The sequence below is a fragment of the Balaenoptera borealis genome, assembly GCF_965194805.1.
Source record: "Balaenoptera borealis genome assembly, chromosome: 17".
Classification (NCBI taxonomy): Eukaryota; Metazoa; Chordata; class Mammalia; order Artiodactyla; family Balaenopteridae; genus Balaenoptera; species Balaenoptera borealis.
Window position 1 is genome coordinate 65,306,054 of NC_138876.1, and position 20,045 is coordinate 65,326,098.

Sequence of the window (20,045 nt, forward strand, 5' to 3'; positions counted from 1 at the left end):
CTGGGAGGGAGCAGGAGGTGGGGGAAAGGCCTCAGAGTGGGGGTGGGGGGCGTGGTTAGTTTTCAGTAAACACCGAAAGGTACCGGGAAGAGAGGAAATGAGGCCAGAGATTTCGCGAGCTGTTGGGATGCTCTTCAACAAGCTCTGCAACTTTTCACAAAAGACAAGCTGCTTCATAAAGAGCACGATCTTGTTAGCATAGCAACCGCACTCCCACTATCCAATCTTTCCTCTGCAGATAGTCTCCGACCTCTACGCGTACCCCTAAACGAGCGGCAGGAACAACCTCCAAAATTACAAGGTTCTTAACATTCAGCGTGAGAAACTACAAGTCCCAGGTTGCAGTGCTGCCTCAACCAAATACGACAGTACCCGCCAGAGAAACTACAAATCCCAGGATGCAATGCTGCCTCGGACCCACCCCCACACCCCCGCCCCCCAGCACCTCTTTGAGGATGCTGTCCCCGCGGAAATCAGATCAGGATCGGCGCTGCATGCTGGGAGTCAAAAGACCCAGAATAGGATTGGTTGAGACTTTCCAGGGACGACCGTCCTCTTAGGCTTGGCCTGTGGGAGAAGGGAGGGGGCGCTGCGCACTTCCTGTAGACGCCGGCGGGCGACGGACTCAGCGAGTCCCCGCCTCACCAGGTACTAATCTCCCGCTCGTAGAAAGCGTCCGTGACCCAGCGGAAGTGATTCCTCCAACTGCCCCGGAACCCACGGCGGCAGGCAGCTGGGGGTGGGGGGGGGCGGCCCTGGTGTAGGGGCTGTGGCGGTGCGCGTGGACCCGGTGCGGTGGCTGCGGTTGCTGCGGGGCTGACGAGTGAGTCTCGGGCTGGAGTGGGAACGGAGCTCCAGGCCAGCGTGGGGGGACGGGGGAGGCTCCTAGTGGGCGCGCTCGCCATCCCACTTCCCACCCCTTCCCATTTGGGCGGGGAAGGAACGGAAGCTCTTAACCTTCCCTGGCCTCTTCGGCTCCTGGTTTGGGGGAGGGGAGAGGAGGGCGGCGGGACCTTTCCTGGCGCCGCTCGGTGGGCTTGGAAAAGGGTGGAAGGAGGGGCGGCGGCCGGCGAGACTGGGCCTCCTCGGGGTTGAACGCGGGCAGGGTGGAGTTAGGAGCATGGCAGCCCTGTCGCTTTCCCTTTTTGCTTTCGCTGGCTGCACTCAGATTCGTTCTTTTCTTGGGGTCAGTCCCTAGTTATAGAAGAGGGCCTTCGTTCTTCCCAGTTGCGGGACCCCGAGAAGTTTACCAAGTTGTTGGGTGATCTCTGCCCGACTTCGTGTTTTGGGGCTGCCGTGCATCTGCCTCCCAGTCTCATCTGAAAGGAGGTATCTAGTGTCAAGTACAGTGGCCATTAAGTGTCTCTTACGGAACCTCTTTAATACAGCTATGGAGTTTGAGTTATTAGTGCGAGCATTCCTACTCTGCATCGCCTTCAGTGTGGAAAACAACCGCAATCCTTTAGAGTTTTAAAACCTCATTTTCAAACTGCCAGATTTGCTTTCTGATCCCCAACTAGTTTCCTTTTTTGTTTAGTGGACTAAAATGATACGTCTCGGATCTCGTTTACATTATAATTGTGGTATAATTCATGATGTTGAAATATCACGGTTCACCCGTGGATTCATTCATTTTGGAGATACAGTGGCAAGGAGACAACTATGGTCCCTGTCATCGTGGGTATTAAGTGCTTATTGCCAGTGATGATTTTGGCTTCATACTTAATTTTTAAATGACTGTCTTTTTTTTTCTTAAGTGTGAGATTTACCTAATAATTATCTACCATTCCAAAAAATATATATGTATATAAATTTATTTCAAATGGAAGATACTAGTTTCATTACATTATGGTAATTCTGTAATGTAGTCAGTAGTTTGTAGTCAGAAGTTACAGTCAGTTCTATATATCAAGTTCCAAAGTAATATATATATTTTTATTTTATAAATTTATTTATTTGTTTGTTTTTGGCTGTGTTGGGTTTTTGGTGCTGTGTGCAGGCTTTCTCTAGTTGCGGCGAGCGGGGGCTACTCTTTGTTGCAGTGCACGGGCTTCTCATTGCAGTGGCTTCTCTTGTTGCGGAGCACGGGCTCGAGGCGTGCAGGCTTCAGTAGTTGTGGCACGTGGGCTCAGTAGTTGTGGCTTGCGGCCTCTAGAGCGCAGGCTCAGTAGTTGTGGCGCACAGGCTTAGTTGCTCTGTGGCATGTGGGATCTTCCCTGGCCAGGGCTCGAACCCATGTCCCTTGCATTGGCAGGCAGATTCTTAACCACTGTGCCACCAGGGAAGCCCTCCAAATTAATATTTATAGCTTATAAATTGCTTGTTTGGTTTTTTTGGGAAGATTTTTTTCAGTACTAGAAAATAATCTGGAAAATCTTTGTATTTACACTGGTATGTGTTAATGCATTTCAGCTAACCTGTCCTAGATGTTTACTGTTCCATTAGAAAATAAGATCAGAAAAAGCTCACCCAGTGATGCTCAAAATTTCAAGCCTTGGTGATTAAGAAAACAGTAGTGCCATTCACTCAACTCTTTATTCAGCATCTTCTATATGCTAGGCACTTAATGAGGCCTGCCCTCACCGAGCTTGAGGAAGGAGGCTATACATTAAGTAAGCAAATACAGTTTCAGGTGGTGATAAATGTGAAGAGACTATAGCTAGATTAGAGTTAGATTAAGTTAGAGTGACTAGGGTGTGGTGTCTGATTTTGAAAGGGAAGTGATCAAGGAAGACCTACCTCTCTGAGGAGTTAATGCTTTGCCTGGAGACTAAAATAATAAAGATCTGAAAGAAGAGTTTTTCAGAGAGCAGTAACTGTAAATGCATAGACCTTAAGGGAGGAATGAACTTGACCTATTAAAATACTTAGAAGGCCAATGTGGCTGGATGTTAATGAAGGAAGAGTGATGGGAGATGAGATCAGAGTGGTTAGCAAGGAGTAAATAAGATGGAACTTTACAGTCCTTGTTCTGTCCGTGATGAGAAGCCATTAGAGGATTTTGTGCAGGGGAGTGATATCTGGCTTATGCTTTTGATGACTAATTGCTGAGTGGCAAACTGACGGAGTTGGAGGAAAGTGGAAAAACCAGCTCCTAAGGAGGCTGGTAGTAGTTCAGTTGCCGTGTGGTAGCTTGAACTAGAGATGTAGAGTTGGAAGTTCGTGAGAAGTGGTCTGATTTGGAATGTAATTTGAAGGTGGAGCCAAATGGTTCTTACCTTCGCCCCAGGACAAAAAAAAATTTGGAGGAGTCACCTGTTTTGCCCGAGCATCTGGGTGAACAGTAGCACCATTTACTGGAATGAGGAAGACTGGGGCAGGGGCACTGGTTTCTGAGGGATAAAGCAGGAGTTCTGTATAGACTGTACTAGGTTGATGACTTTATGCAGCTCAGAATATGTGCAGTAGGCGAGTAGGATGTCCACTGCTGTTGCTCAGGGGAGAAGTCAGGTTAGGGGGATAATCTTGGAGTCATATTTTACATGTGATATTTAAAACTATGGACCAGAGGACATCAAGTAAAGAGTGTTAGTGGAGAAGAGGGCAGATGGCTGGGAGCACTCGGGTCAGAGGAGGAGCAAACAGTGACAGAAGCAGAAAGGCCAGGAGGGTGTGGCATCCTTAATACTAAGGGAAGAAAATGTTTCAGAAAAGAGGGCGGAGTCAACTGTAAAACCGTAAGAGTAAGATGATGATTAAAAATTGACCCAGAGAGGACTTCCCTGGTGGTCCAGTGGTTAAGACTCCGCGCTTCCAATGCAGGGGGCCCGGGTTCGATCCCTGGTCCAGAACTAGATCCCGCATGCCGCAACTAAGACCCCCGCGCAGCCAAATAAATAAATAAATATTTTTTAAATGAATAAATAAAATAATAAAAAAAATTGACCCAGTGACCAAGTAGTTGAAATTTGACAAGAGCACTTTGAATGGACTGGAGGTCTAAAAAGTCTGATCAGTGTGGGTTACAGAGAAGCATGTGGTAGTGATGAGTTACAGCATTTTGATACGTTGAATTGTGGCAGGACAAAGCCCTTGGATCACTGTGCTTAGGTGGAAAGGTTGGCCTTGCATAGGAAGGATGATTTTTACTCAACTTTTGAAACAGGAAGTATATGGTATATAGACGCAGGTAGGATGAAGGTGGAAAGATAAGGCAGTTGAAGTGATTTGTTTCTGTTTTGTTGGTGAAATAAGTGAAGTTGTCAGGGTAGGGAGGAGAGGTATGTTGGAGGTTTAGGAGATGCTGTAAATTTTCTCAAAGTAGGAAAGCCAGTTTACTAGGTAGGAGGATCAGTACGACACCAAGTATCTGTTTAAAGTGTGTGGCCAATAATTTAAAATTGAGACCAGTCAAAATGGTTGTGACTTTTCTTCAGCCGATTCAGTCTTTGGTTGAGGCCTGAGCTCGGTGGAGAATCGGCTTTGGCCAGCGTTGGGATTTGGGTGGGTAGCTACATCCGAGGAGAGGGCAGGGAGTTACGGGTGGAAGGACCGTGAGGCACGCGTGGTGCCGATCTTCAGGGACTCTTCACAGTGGGAGGAAGCAAGGTCAGGGTTGGGTTTATATTTGTTTATTTTCAGCCCATCATTTAAAGGTTCTTTTTAATTATTTTACAGTGTGTAGAATCTATAATTAGGTACACACTGTATAGTGAAGTACTTGTTCGTACTTTTTAGACCAAAACAAAGGAGTTTGGAGATCATTGTCTAAGTGGGAGATGAGGTAGGTTACGGGGTAAGGCAGACAAGACAGCCTCAGTGGGAACACACAGCACTCTAGAACTCTTGAGTTGTGTGCTGTGTGGGAGTGACTCTTGCTTAATAAAAATGGGAAATTGGGAGTTGTGGGCAGTTTGTTGTAGAGGGAGGGTGAATTTCACATGGGTTCAGTCATGAAATGGTAGAGCTGGAAGGGACTTTAGACACAGTCGAGTCCAGTTTTCTCATTTGGGAGATGAAGAAACAGAAGTTTTATCATTTAACCTATCTGGGTCTCAAGATAGAAATGCGCAGAGTAGAAATTCAAACATGGACTACTAACGACACTGAGTTACTTTGCCAAAAGCATTAAAACTGCCTACACAAGAGTTAAGTACTATAGGAGCATTGTTATAAGTTGAATAAGCCAGAATGAGAATTTTATCTCATCCTGAGATACATAAATTCAGCGACACTATAAGCACGTTCTAGGCAAGATATTCTGATGTCTTGTTACAAACTGGAATTGTGTAACTTCTGTCAATTTGTATTAATGGCCAAAACCTCTCTTCTTGCCTCTTCAAATAGGCCTAAACATTAGATAATTTTTGCTTAATGTAATTTACTTCGTTTTCCAAATTAATCATATTCTTACATATTGTTAAGAACAAATCATCAGGCTGACTGACCATTGTTTCCTTCATGAGTGGCTTAGTTCCACATACTTGTTTCTTTTTAAAAATCAGTTTTAAATCATAGGTTTTTAGTTATTTGTTCTTTCAAACACATATTTTTATGATTTTTTTTTTAAAAATTGAAGTATAATTGACCTACAGCACTACGTTAGTTCCAGGTGCACAGCATAGTGATTCTATATTTCTATACGTTACAAAATGATCACCACAATAAGTCTAGTGTCATCTGTCACTATACAAAGATATTACAGTATTATTGACTATATTCCCCATGCTGTAGATTTCATCCCCATGACTCATGACTGGTAACTGGCAGTTTGTACCTCTTAATCTCCCTTGCCTACTTCACTCATTCCCCCACCCCCTCCCCCGTGGCAGTCACTGGTTTGTTCTCCTGTATCTGTGAGTCTGGTTCTGTTTTGTTGTGTTTGTTCATTCATTTTGGTTTTTAGATTCCACATATAAGTGAAATCATGCAGTTTTTGTCTTTCACTGTCTGATTTATTTCACTTAGTATAATACCCATGTTGTCACAAATGGCAAGATTTCATTCTTTTTTTATGGCTGAGTAATATTCCATTATATGAGTAATCTTGTAATGTGTATGTGTGTGTGTATCATATCTTTATCCATTCATCTATCGATGGGCACTTAGGTTGCTTCCATATCTTGACTATTGTAAATAATGCTACAAGGAATGTAGGGGTGTGTGTATCTTTTTGAATTAATGTTCTTGTTGACTTTAGAAAAAATACACAGAAGTGGAATGCTGGACCTATGGTAGTGCTTCCATGCTGTTTTTCATAGTGGCTGCACCAATTTACAGCCCCACCAGCACTGCGTGAGGGTTCCCTTTTCTCCACATCCTTGCCAAAAATGATGATAGCCATTCTGACAGGTCTGAGGTGGTATCTTGTTGTGGTTTCAATTTGCATTTCCCTGATGATTAATGATGTTGAGTATCTTTTCATGTATTTGTTGGCTATCTGTGTGTTGTGTGTCTTCTTTGGGAAAATGTCTATTTAGGTCCTCTGCTCATTTTTTAATTGGGGTTTTTTTGATGTTGAGTTGCATGAGTTCTTTATATATTTTGGGTATTAACCCCTTATCAGACAGATTGTTTGCAAACATCTTCTCCCATTCAGTACGTGGCCTTTTAATTATGTTGATGGTTTCGTTTGCTGTGCAAAAGTTTTTTACTTAGTTTGATGTAGTCCCATTTGTTCATCTTTGCTTTTGTTTCCCTTGCCTGAGGAGGCATATCCCCAAAATACTGCTAAGACCAATATCAGAGAACGCACTATGTTTTTTCCTAGGAGTTTTACGATTTCAGGTCTTACATTCAAGTATTTGAGTTTATTTTTGTATATGGTATGAGACAGTAGTTCAGTTTGATTCTTTTGCAGTAGCTGTCCAGTTTTCCCAACACCATTTATTGAAGAGGCTGTCTTTTTCCCACTGAATATTCTTGGCTGTTTCGTCATAGGTTAATTGATCATATAAGTGTGGGCTCATTTCTGGGCTCTCTGTTCTGTTCCATTGATCTATGTGACTGTTTTCTACATACTGTCTTGGTTACTGTAGCTTGTAGTAGTGATTTGAAATCAGGGAGCATGGTACCTCCAGCTCTGTTCTTCTTTCTCAAACTTGTTTTGGCTATTTAGGGTTATTTTTATATATATTTTTTCCAGCAGAAAACGTGAGGTTAATAGGTGAGAAACCCCTTATTTTACTTAAATGGCATCAAACTGTACCTATCATTCTAATTTGCTTTTTAAAAAATTAACAGTTTATCTTGGTGTTTCCATGTTATTATATACATAGGTTTAACTTATTCCTTTTCACTGTCCCATAATATTTCAAAAGTATAAATATACTATTTTTGTTTAGTATCACCCATTTCCCCTTCCCTCCAAAACTTGGTTCTTAGCAACTTTTAATGTTTTCATTTTCTTATTACCATTGGGATCAAACATTTTTATACAGGTCTATGAGCTATTTGTATTTTTTCTTTTGATATTTTTCTAGAGTTCAGTGGGGTTTTTTTACATTTGGTTCTTTAATCTGTAGTGTGTTTTTGTGAGTGATGTCAGTTAGACATCTAACCTTATTTTTTCCAGGTAAATAGCCAACGTAAAAAAGCAAAAAGATACAGAGAATAGATTTGCAGCTGTTGCTCTCATCTACTTAGCTAATCCAAGCAAGTCAGCTGAAAAACTATTAGAACTAATAAGAGAGTTTGTGAAGATCATGGAATACAAGCTCAACTTACCGAATTTAAAAGGTTTTCTTTAAAACACCAGCAATAACCTTTCAGAAAGTATAATCGAAAAAACAGATCCCATTCATAATGGGAACTGTAAAGTACCTAAAAGTAGACCTAACAAGAAATGTGTAATAACAAAATGTGGACTTGCCCAACTCTTTAGCAAAAACATGTTTATCACACTATTGTAATTAAAACAGTGGGGATATTGGTCAGGTATAAACAGATTGATGGAACAGAATACAGTCTAGAAATCCATGTAGTAATATAGTATATGATAAAGGTAACATTTCAAATCAGAAAAGGGATGGGCCGTTTAAAGATCTTTTTGGTGTTCAAAGATACTAGGATAAAAACTGATTTCAGTGTAGGCCCTAGGCTAACCTAGAATTTCTATGTATTTGTTAGGTAATAAAAATCTAAAAAATAGAAAACTGTAAAAAAGTAATGTTTATATATAACACTCTAAAAGCACAATGACATCAAGTCTTTGTTCATGTCTTCTGCCTGGAACTGTTCTCAACCCACTGTTCAACCACTTCCTTTTACCTCCCTTGTTCATATATACCTAATTCAGTTATGGAGTAGACGTTCAGATGTTCACACTGAGATTTTGTAACCCTAAACTTAGATTTTTATAGGTTATTTGTGGGTTAAGTCCAAATTTAATCATATTTCAAATATTTTTAACTTCCACGTAGGAATCAGTGTTTACTCTTAATTGTTAATGTTGATTTACTCTTTTCTTTGTTAGTGATGGGGAGCTCCCTCCCCCACCCAACCTTAACCCTTGTATAAATGATGGATTCGATTTACTATATTAAGAAGTCTGTAGAAAAACTGTTGCTACCCAAAGGGCTTCTAAGGTGTGACTTTTCATGGTTGCTTAGCTACTACTAGTTAAGTAAACATCCTGGATGTTTTACTCTGGAGATTTTCCAGAGAAAAGTTGGCACTTGAAATTCTTCTTCTTCTAGCTTTTCTAGCATTTTTTCCTTTTTTTGCGTTTTAGAAGGAGTACAAAGCAGTATGAACAGAAGAAAATAATAATGACTGATAAATTTTTTAATTGCCTACTACTATGACCAAAAAGTGACATAGTACTGTTTTTAAATTTTAGATAACTAAGGATTTATATCAGCACCTCTCAGCAGTAGTGGAAAAGAAGTTTTAACAGGAGCCAGAATTTATTACCATGGCGGTATGGAATAATGGAAGGGAGCGTGGGCTCTAAAGCAAACCTACCCAGGTTTAAATTCTCACGTTGCCGCTTAAGCTGTAGAAGCCTTGAGCAGGTAGCAGCCTCGTCGTGCTTTCTCATCTCTAAAATGGGAATGATGATTCCCCTGTAGAAGAAGTGTTGTTTTAAAATAAGACAGTGTATGCAAGGCATTTAATGCAGTGTTTACACTCATTAGGCCCTCAAATGGTTGGTAAAAACGTTACATTGCCCCTGCTGCCCTTCTCTCACATTAGACATGGTACTTTAAATACCTCCCTCCATGCTTGGGGAGTGTTCTAGACTAACATTTAATTTTTACCCCGACTCTGTCAACACCTGGAGCAAATCATTCAGCCTCTCTGTACATCAATGATGTTTTTTAAGGTGAGGGATTACATAGGTTTATTGGTCAGGGATTTCTTAGAGAACAGGATAATTAGGATACAGTGTTTTCCTGATAATGACATAAAAAATAATATTCGGATAAATAAAATCCTCCTTTGAAGAAATGCTGTTAAAATACAAATTACTGAAAACATGAGCTCTTTTCCTTTGGTAGTCATTTCTTTGGTGAAATTTAAGATTTCTCAAAAATTAAATTTTTTTTTAACACTTCATTGTTAAATCTCAGAACTTTGGTAGCCTCTGTGCAGAAGGGATGGAACAGTAAAATGTATTATAGATGTGCACACTTACATAAGAAGAGGGCAAGCCTTACCTTTTTTATTCACATGAAAGCTACTTCACGTCCTTGGATTTATCATGTTGTCATTCATTTAGCAGATACTTGCTTTAACGTTTACCAGTATCTAGTAGATATAGTATACAAAGATGATTAAGGCCAAGGGTGTCTCCTTCAAGTTCAGTTCAGCTCCTAAGGAACAACATATGTATTTTTAAACTGTTGTCAGAATAGTTACCTTAAAAAGGCGGGGGAAAACTCTGTATTTAGACTTTACTGCCCTGGAGGTGATCATCTTCTCTCAGATGTTCAGAAACTTGATACTGTTCCGTATTGTGGTGGCTGGGAAACTTACATAGCAGAGAGAGAGAGTCCTTGCACTTGTAACACCAAGGACGTATTAAAAAATAACGGGAAAACATGTTATTCTGGCATTAATCTCAATATAGCATTGTTATATTTCAGGAAACTACTAAAGTTCCTGTGGACGCAAAGTAGAATTTCATAAGAACATAATGGGTAAGTTATATAAAAGTCATTTTGTAGTTCAATTAGTTGAAGCTTTCTTCTCAAAGATAGGCCTTTGAAGTCAGTGAATGCAAGTAAGAAAGTAGAGTAGACTGAAATTAGTTGTTTAAATCAGCAGCTTATGTTTATAATATATTTCTTTTTTTTTTTTAATTTTTTTATTTTTGGCTGTGTTGGGTCTTCGTTTCTGTGAGGGCTTTCTCTAGTTGCGGCAAGCGGGGGCCACTCTTCATCGCGGTGCGCGGGCCTCTCACTATCATGGCCTCTCTTGTTGCGGAGCACAAGCTCCGGACGCGCAGGCTCAGTAGTTGTGGCTCACGGGCCCAGTTGCTCCGCGGCATGTGGGATCTTCCCAGACCAGGGCTCGAACCTGTGTGCCCTGCATTAGCAGGCAGATTCTCAACCACTGCGCCACCAGGGAAGCCCTATTATATATTTTTGAAAGGCAGATCAGTAACATTATTATTATGCCAAATTTAATTTGTGATTGCTAGTTATTGTACCTTAGGAAATTAGAAACTCTCCCAACAGACATAGAAAGTGGTTTCTCTTGCCAAAAAAGAAAAAAAAAATACTAGAAGTATAAATTTAAATAATTGATAATTATTTTTTTGTTCTCAGAGGTTGGCAAAAACTGCTAAAAATTTGTACACTTGAAAAGTCTATAATTAGAAGTTACATGCATTTTTATGAGTCCCCCAGCTTTTTATTATGAAAAATTGCAAGAATAATACACTATAGCCTTCACTAATTAACGTTTTGTCATACTTGCTTTTCCTGCGTGTATACGTATGTATGTGTTTATATACCCACATATACACACAAAAACACACATAAGCTTTTTTTTCTGTTCTGTTTATTTAGTTGTACATGTAATACTCCACACCTAAATGCTTAAGCATGCATCTCCTAATTCATTCCATATTCAGAATTTCAGTTTTTTCATTCAATTTTTGATTAGTGTTCTTTACAGTGGGTTTATTACTTTTAAATCCAGGGTCCAATCAAGGATTACTTATTGCATTAATTTATCTCTTTTGTCTTCTTTAAGCAGTTCCCTACTTTTGGGATTGGGTGAGGAGTGAGGTGTTTCATGACTCATTTAAATTTAGATTTGTCTGAGTATTTCCTCCTGAGTAGATTCAGATTAAACATTTTTGGCAGCGGTAGTACATAAGTGATTTTGATATTTTTTAATCTCAGTTTTAGGGATTTCTAAATTATTAACAAGTGAATGAGTAAATGGATGTTTGTAACTGAACAGTACTTCAGCTTTATCCTCTGTACTTCTCCTCGCTAAGTCTTCCTAAGTTTTTAGAATAAGCCTTAAGAGATATTTTCTTTCAGATATTGGTACCATAAAAATTAAAATTCTGTCAGTATAAAGTTGTAAAGTTATACGTGTGAGAAAAGATCTTAAAGGGTTGTATAAAAATATATACTCCCTCAAAAAGTTACGTTGAGCCAACTCCTGTGGCTGAAGCCAGCATGGTGACATTGAGGGTAGCTGGTAGCTACCTCACCTCCACTTTGAATTTTTAAAGCTTGATTATTTGTCTGTAGTCATTATTTCAATATTCATGCAATAATTTAAACTGGGCAGTAAAATGTTTTGATCATTTTTTTATGGATCAAGAGTAAAATGCTGAGTAAAGAAGGCCCTACATTTTAGAATACAGGGCTTGTCAGAAGTTGTGCTCACATGGCATATAAACATTTATTCATAAGCATACTATGCACCTTATTTTAAAAATGAGTATTTCAGGTCATAGAATTAAAGTTTTACTATTTGAATATTTTCTTTTAGTCTTCAAATTTGAGTGTGCTGCTGTGTTCACAAATTGTTAATACTTCCATGAAAAATACTGGTAAATTTTCATCTAAAGTAAACATCCTTGGGAGTTCCCTGGTGGTTCAGTGGTTAGGACTTGGCGCTTTCTCTGCTGTGGCCCAGTTTCAATCCCTGGTCAGGGAACTAAGATCCGAGAAGCCATGTGGCCAAAAATTAAAAATAAAAATAAATGAAGTAAACATTCTTGAATGTAAAGTTTATTCTGATATTGGAAAATATTTAGAGAATAATAAAACTAGGAGTTAAAAACTTTAAAATCTTGGTGGCTATTACTCTCCAGAAATGTTTCTGCTCTGAGTTATTCAGATATTAACCTTGGTAAACCTGTTTACTTTTAATAAATTTTGTGATTCAAAAATTATTTTACTACTTACTTTACTTTAGATGGAGAAGAGAAAACCTATGGTGGCTGTGAGGGCCCTGACGCCATGTATGTCAAGTTGATATCTTCGGATGGTCATGAATTTATTGTAAAAAGAGAACATGCGCTAACATCAGGAACAATAAAAGCCATGTTGAGTGGCCCAGGTAGGTACATTTCTTTATTTCCTCTTAATATATCCTCACTTTTTTAATGTTTGATGAATGTGTTTTTAAGTTGAATTAAATGACTCATAACATTAAAAGAAAGACAGTAACTGTTCTAACATTAATTACTGCATGGTTATATTGCATTGGGAAAAAAATGTCTTCTGCTATTTCCTGTTTTCAGTTATTTACCATAGTTTCAATAAAACCTAATTGAGGGGCTTCCCTGGTGGCGCAGTGGTTGAGAATCTGCCTGCCAATGCAGGGGACACGGATTCGAGCCCTGGTCTGGGAGGATCCCACATGCCGCGGAGCAATTAAGCCTGTGAGCCACAACTACTGAGCCTGAGCGTCTGGAGCCTGTGCTCCGCAACAAGAGAGGCCGCGATAGTGAGAGGCCCGCGCACCGCGATGAAGAGTGGCCCCTGCTCGCCACAACTAGAGAAAACCCTCTCACAGAAACGAAGACCCAACACAGCCAAAAATAAATAAATAAATAAATAAATAAAATTAAAAGAAAAAAAAAACTAATTGATTATTTTGTAATAGGAAGGATCATTTCCTTATGCTACCATGGTCAGTTCACCACAGAAGGACTCTGGTGATTTGTGCTCCTGGTTACATGTAAAGTTTACCTATAGAAGTTATTGCTTCCCACATATCTACTGTTCCCGTTTTACCTCAAGAAAATTTTTCTTGAGGATTGGAATTTCTGGAGCATAGGGTAATTCTATGTTTAACTCTTGGAGGAAATGCTGAACTGTCTGCACAGTGGCTGAGCCATTTTACGTTCCTGCCAGCCGTGTATGAGGGTTCCAGTTTCTCCACATCCTCTCGACATTTGTTATTTTCCATTTTTCTGATTCTAGCCATCTTAGTGGGTGTGAAGTGGTATCTCATTGTAATTTTGATTAGCAATTCCCTAATGACTGATGAAGTTGAATATATCTTCATGTGCTTGCTGGTCATTTGTATATTTTCTTTTGACGAATATCTATTCAATTTTGTTGCCCATTTTTTAATTGACTTGTCTTTTTGTTGTTGAGTTTAAGAGTTCTTTATAAATTCTGGACACTTTATAAGTTCTTTATAAATTCTGAAATTTATAAAGAGTTCTTTATAAATTCTTTATACCTTATGAGATAAATGATTTGCAAATATTCTCTTCATTCTGTAGTCTGTTTTTTCTTGATAGTATCTTTTGATGCACAGAAGTTTTTTTTTAATTTTTTTTTTAATTAATTAATTAATTTATTTATTTATTTATTTTTGGCTGTGTTGGGTCTTTGTTTCTGTGCGAGGGTTTTCTCTAGTTGTGGCGAGCGGGGACCACTCTTCATCGCGGTGCGTGGGCCTCTCACTATTGCGGCCTCTCTTGTTGAGGAGCACAGGCTCCAGACGCACAGGCTCAGTAGTTGTGGCTCACGGGCCTAGTTGCTCCGCGGCATGTGGGATCTTCCCAGACCAGGGCTCGAAACCGTGTCCCCTGCATTGGCAGGCAGGTTCTCAACCACTGCGCCACCAGGGAAGCCCCACAGAAGTTTTTTATTTTGATGAAGTCCAATTTATTTTCCCTTTTGTTGTTTCTGATTTTTGGAGTCCTGTCTAAAAATCCATTGCCAAGTTCAGTGTCATGAAGATTTACCTTCTGTTTTCTTACAAAAGTTGTGTTTTAAGCGCTTACATTTAGGTTCTTGATTTTAAGTTAATTTTTGCATATAGTGTGAATCAGCTTCATTCTTTTGCATGTGGACATCCCATTACTATTTGTCAAAGAGACCATATTGAATGATCTTGGCATCCTTGTTGATAATCAGTTGACCATAGGTATGTAGGTTTATTTTTGGGCTCTCAATTCTTTTCCATTGATCTATGTATCTGTCGTTATACCATTATCACGCTATTTTGATTTCTGTAGCTTTGTAGTAAGTTTTGAAATTGGGAAGTGTGAGGCCCCCAACTTTGTTTTTCTTTTTCAAAATTGTTTTGGCTATTTCAGATCCTTTGCAATCCCTTTTCTATATTGTTTACTCTGGAGATTTTAGAACATACACAGACTTGGAGAGAATAACAACACACCTTCCTGTACCCATCAACTAGCTTCAATAGTTGTCAACATTTTGCCAGTCTTGTTTTGTCTATTATTCTAACTTTTTTTAAAAGAGTTATTTCAAGCAAATTCCTGACATTAGGTTATTTCACTTGCAAAATCTATGATAGTCCCCCTGCAACCGCCCCCCTGCTTTTTTTTTTTCAGCTATCAATTTTACTAGAAACAAAGTTATTTGTGTAATGTCCACATCCAGGTTATACTTAATCATGTTTCATCTTGTAAATTCATAATTAGAACCCTAGAGCCTTGAGCAGAATCCAGTTTATCTTTGTAGCAAGAATACTTTATAGGTGGAACTCTTGTAGTCCTATTGTATCACGTCTTTTAGCAATGTCAAGACTGATTAGTGGGTTCCAGAGTTATCAAGCTGATTTGTCCATGAGCAATTCCCCAGTCATACTTTCATATAATATTTAGTTTTAGCGTTCACTGTGATTATTGCTGAGATTTACTTCATTTGGAATTATAAAACAGAGATTTTCTAGTTCTGTAATTTCTTCTGCATTTATTAGTTAGAACTCTCCTATAAAGAACTATTTGGTTACCCTGAAATACAGTCTGTACGGGAAAGAAAAGATAAATGCTTGATTTTTTTTTTCCCTTTACGTGTAATTTTTCAGAGTAATGAATTGGTTCTCCAGCATCCTCCAACAGTAAAGAATGTTTGTTTTGTTTGTTTGTTTGCGTATATACTTTTTATTGGATACTTTTCAGTCAGGTGCAGTCATTCTTACTGATGCTCAAATGGCTCCGTTTTTATGCCAGAAGGAGCACATCAGGTTGGCTCCTGTGTCCTTTTGACACAGCTTTATTAGTCTTGAATAGCTCTACTACTTTCTGTAATAACAAAATTTCTCCGGTTCATTTTGTACATTATTCCTCAATCCTAAAAACAGCCATTCGTTAAAGAGCCCTGGGGTTTGGGGGGGGGGTAGTTTTTTTTCGGTTTGTTTTTTAGTGGAAAATGGTACTTAGATACCCCACTGTGGGTGCTAGCAGTACTCATTGCTCCTGGGTTGAAGTGCTTTTAGACTTTTCTACTGGACGGAACTAGGATGTACTTTAGGGGAAAAATCCCGATGCCAACAAAATTTTAACTAAAAATTGAGATTAAAGGATTTTTACAAAGCCTGATCTCCTTTAATTTAAAAACAAGAGTTTTATCTTTGAAGCTTCAAACTTTCGGCGCCAAACTAATGTTTGCATGAAAAGGAATGAAGTACTGATGCATGCTACAAGGTGGATGCACCTTCAAAACATTATGCTAAGTGAACGAAGCCAGACACACATTGTTGTATAATTCCATTTGTATGAAATATCCAGAATAGATAAATCCATAGAGACAGAAAGTAGAGGGGAGTTCCCTGGTGGTCTAGTGATTAAGGATTTGGTGCTTTCGCCGCTGTGGCCTGGGTTCAATTCCTGGTCAGGGAACTGAGATCCTGCAAGCCGCGCAGTGTGGCCAAAAAACCCCCAGAAACATAGAGAAAGAAAGTAGGTGGCTGTTTTCCAGAGGCTGCGGTGTGGGTTTTACTTGGGGTGGCGAAAATGTTTCGGAACCAGATAGAGGGGACGGTTGCTCAGCATTGTGAATGTACACTGAATTGTGCATCTTAAGATGGTGACTTTTACATGAATTTCTTTTTTTTATTATTATTAATTTTTATTGGAGCACAGTTGCTTTACAATGTTGTGTTAGTTTCTTGCTGTACAGCAAAGTGAGTCAGTCATACGTATACATATATCCACTCTTTTTTAGATTTCCTTCCCATTTAGGTCACCACAGAGCATTGAGTAGAGTTCCCTGTGCTCTACAGTAGGTTCTCATTAGTTATCTATTTTATACATAGTAGTGTATATATGTCAGTCCCAATCTCCCAATTCATTCCGCCCCCTCTTTCCCACCCAGTAACCATAAGTTTGTTTTCTACATCCGGGACTCTACTTGTTTTGTAAATAAGTTCATTTGTACCCTTTTTTTTTTAGATTCCACATATAAGTGGTATCATCTGATATTTGTCTTTATGTGTCTGACTTCACTCAGTATGACAGTGTCTCGATCCATCCATGTTGCTGCAAATGGCATTTTGTTCTTTTCTTATGGCTGAGTAGTAGTCCAATGTATATATATACCAGCTGCTATGAACATAAGGGTGCATGTATCTTTTCGAATTATAGAGTTTTCGTCTTTTCTGGATATACGCCCAGGAGTGGGATTGCTAGATCATATGGTAACTCTATTTTTAGTTTTTTAAGGAACCTCCATACTGTTCTCCATAGTGGCTATACCAATTTACATTCCCAGCTGTTATACCAATTTCACCTAAAGAAAACACTAATGTTTGTCTAGTGTCAAAGGCTTAATAAGTGCCTTTTGGTAATATTTCGTACATACATTTAAGAAAGAGAGTTTTCGTTATTGGCAAACAAAAATTTACCTCGTTGCTATGAATTATCTGCTGAATCCTTCTTTCTCCGCATCCCATCCTACCCCCAACCAATAGACAATTACTAGAAAACTTTTAAAATACTACATTCTCAGAAAGTACATTTTTCTGCCTTTTATATTCAGTGCACAGTGCTAGTGCTAGACTGCCAAGAAAATATTTTATCCCAACAGTAAAGAAATCATATAGCTAAAGAAATTCTGAGAGATCACTAAAAACAGTTTATGAACTGTTATTAAACAAAGGGAGGAAGTAGCTTATGAGATCTCATTAACATGACCATATTTTTAAAAACTAAAGGGGAAAACAATGGATTTACTTTCTTGAAAAGATTAATAAGTACAGTGTTTTCATTTATTATTTGTATTTACGTGACAACATAGCACAGAGCTCCTGGTGATCTATAAATACTTAATTTCCTAGACTGAATCTTTTTAATAAAGATTTTTTTTATGTTTCTACTCAGAAATCTACATATTTCTACATATTTCATTTGATGCTAGTTGGGTTTATCCTTTTTGCATTATATTAGTTTTGCTAGGGCTGCCATAACAAAGTACCATTGACTGGATGATTTAAACAGAAATTTATTTTCTCACAATTCTGGAGGGTGGAAATTTGAGATCAAGGTGTTGGCAGAGTTGGTTTCTTCTGAGGTCTCTCTCCTTGCCTTGTAGATGACTGTCTTCTTCCTGTGTCTTCACATTGTTGTCTTACCTCTGTGTGTCTGCAGCCTAATCTCCTATTCTGATAAGGATGCCAGTCATATTGGATTAGGGCCTTAATTACCTATCTCCAAACACAGTCACATTCAAGTATTGGGGGTTAGGACTTAAACATATGAATTTTGGAGGAACACAGGTCAGCCCATATATCACGAACAAATTCATTTTCTCTTCCAGGTCAATTTGCTGAGAACGAAACGAATGAAGTCAATTTTAGAGAGATCCCTTCACATGTGCTGTCAAAAGTATGCATGTATTTTACCTACAAGGTTCGCTACACTAACAGCTCCACGGAGATTCCTGAATTTCCAATTGCACCTGAAATTGCACTGGAACTGCTGATGGCTGCAAACTTCCTAGATTGTTAAATAAAATAAATTATAATAAACTGTTAACTTTTTTCAGTATTTAATACCTGTAGTTCAGTTAGTAATTTTTTCATATATAGCATGTTGCCTGTGTGCAATTGAACTTTAAAGTTCGTTGCAAAGCAGATTATCTTCTGTTCTTTTGCATAGCAATCAGAGTTGAAATTTGTTTGCTACATCAACAAATTAAGGACATTTTCACAAATTGAGAAATAAACAAATATGCCAATTCTTAGGTGGTTTTGCCTTATCCTTTGGATGTGATTTTTAAAGTTAGAGCAGTGGTGATATAGTAAATGCTGAAATTTAGGCATAAATTCAACACGTTCTACAGGTAAATAATGGGGCTACATATTTTTATGTTCTTAGTGTTTTTTTAAAAACCTATTCTGATCTTAGAGCTGTCATTAGCATTACTAGAGTTATGCAATTGCATATAATTGCATTATAAACATGTTTATAACTTAGCCAAAATATTGATTTTTATAACTGTCAAAGACATGAGAGTTGAAATTTCTTATGTGTCTTTTGATAAACTGCAGTATTGTTTAAGTGTATCTTGTCTTTTTGTTTATTGCTACAATTTAAGAACTTTATTTAAAATCAATTTTGGAAGATTACTAGGTACAGCTTTTGGAGCAGAGACTTTTTGAACTGTAGCCACATGGTCAACAAGTAAACTACATGACTTAAGTTTCATGTGCATTGTGCATTTCGGCCAGTCCATTGACTATAAAGTTTCCTTTGCAATATTCATTCTTACATAGTCCCTTGTTGTGATTACACTTCTCATTATTTAAATATGTTTTAAAAGACTCACTATGAACTTTTTCATCTAGATCCTAAGAGCAAGACTTCTCTGACAATTCCAGTCTTCCTCGATTCAACTGAAATGTTATAAAATAAGAAAAACGTGGAGAGATGCAGTAATAATGCACTTTGATGTAGTATATTAATTATCTTCTGTTAATTAAAGTATGTCCCACTAGATGTGATATCCATAATCTGGGTCTTCTACTGAACTCAAACTTATAGAAGAGGTCATTCAGCTTTTACACTAAGACAAAAAAAATTTGAAGAACATTATATAATAGAGCGTCTCTGCTTAGTCGTGGAAAAAGAAGCACTAGAGTTGGGTTTATTATTGTCTCTGTCTTAGTAGTAAAACAAAGCTGTTATTATAGGGTCTATAAATTTAAGTCTTCAGCTTACTTCTTTAAGACTGGTTCAATATGGACCAGTTTTTCTAGAACCTGCAAAAACCATAAACAACCAAGATCAATAAAAGTAATTTTTCCTCTTAGAAGACCTAACATTGTTATTGAAAGCAATTAAATATAAATGTTAGTTGCATATATTTTAGTAACATCTTAAGACATACTGTTACATATTTTAGTATAGAATTATCAAGTACAAGAATTATATTCTGCTACTTGGTGACAAATAATGCCAATTATAAACCTAAGTGGTGATCTTAAAGGTCAAGGTGATAGCTAGAATACAGTTTAACTTTGACCCATTTTAGTAGGTTACTTTATATGTTAGGTCCAGAAGTTACCTTAAGTTCAAAATATTGAAACAGAACTGAAAGATTAGGAAAAACTGTATAGCTTGCGGCAAATGATACTTGCATGTTAATAAAGACTATTGACTGAAAGGTTTGATGAACACTTGGTGTTTGATCTTTTTAGCCTTAATTTTCTCTTTTTCTGAAGATGTATGAAACTATTGGCTTCAGGACATCTTGCCATATGATTGAATAGCAGGAATTTTAATTTGGTTCAGTTTAAGAGACGATTTTATATAGTATTGAGACCTTAATAGTTTTCTGACACTTGGTGATTAGTTTACTTTTTGAATTATGTGCAAATCTACCCAATACTTTTTCTGCACAGAAAATAGTACCACAAAATCCTTTGTT

General features: G+C 38.1%; 1 protein-coding gene across 4 annotated transcripts; it reads left to right on the plus strand.

Moving 5' to 3' along the window:
- The first annotated feature begins 503 nt into the window (after positions 1-503).
- On the plus strand, positions 504-18,359 carry ELOC (elongin C). Of its 4 annotated transcripts, none has more exons than XM_082363668.1 (4): positions 504-648; positions 10,029-10,082; positions 12,328-12,471; positions 17,934-18,359. In XM_082363668.1, exons 2-4 carry the CDS (start codon positions 10,079-10,081, stop codon positions 18,122-18,124), a joined length of 339 nt encoding a protein of 112 aa, XP_082219794.1. In that variant the 5' UTR covers positions 504-648; positions 10,029-10,078; the 3' UTR covers positions 18,125-18,359. The 4 variants fall into 4 exon arrangements, with proteins under 4 accessions (XP_082219794.1, XP_082219792.1, XP_082219795.1 ...); XM_082363666.1 differs by lacking the exon at positions 504-648 and adding an exon at positions 671-823; XM_082363667.1 differs by lacking the exon at positions 504-648 and adding an exon at positions 8,811-8,954.
- The last annotated feature ends 1,686 nt before the right edge of the window (positions 18,360-20,045 follow it).

Excerpts from the sequence above, each read along its gene's own strand:
- ELOC (XM_082363668.1), top strand. Across the intron at positions 12,472-17,933 it reads AGCCATGTTGAGTGGCCCAG|GTCAATTTGCTGAGAACGAA; the intron begins GTAGGTACATTT and ends TTTCTCTTCCAG.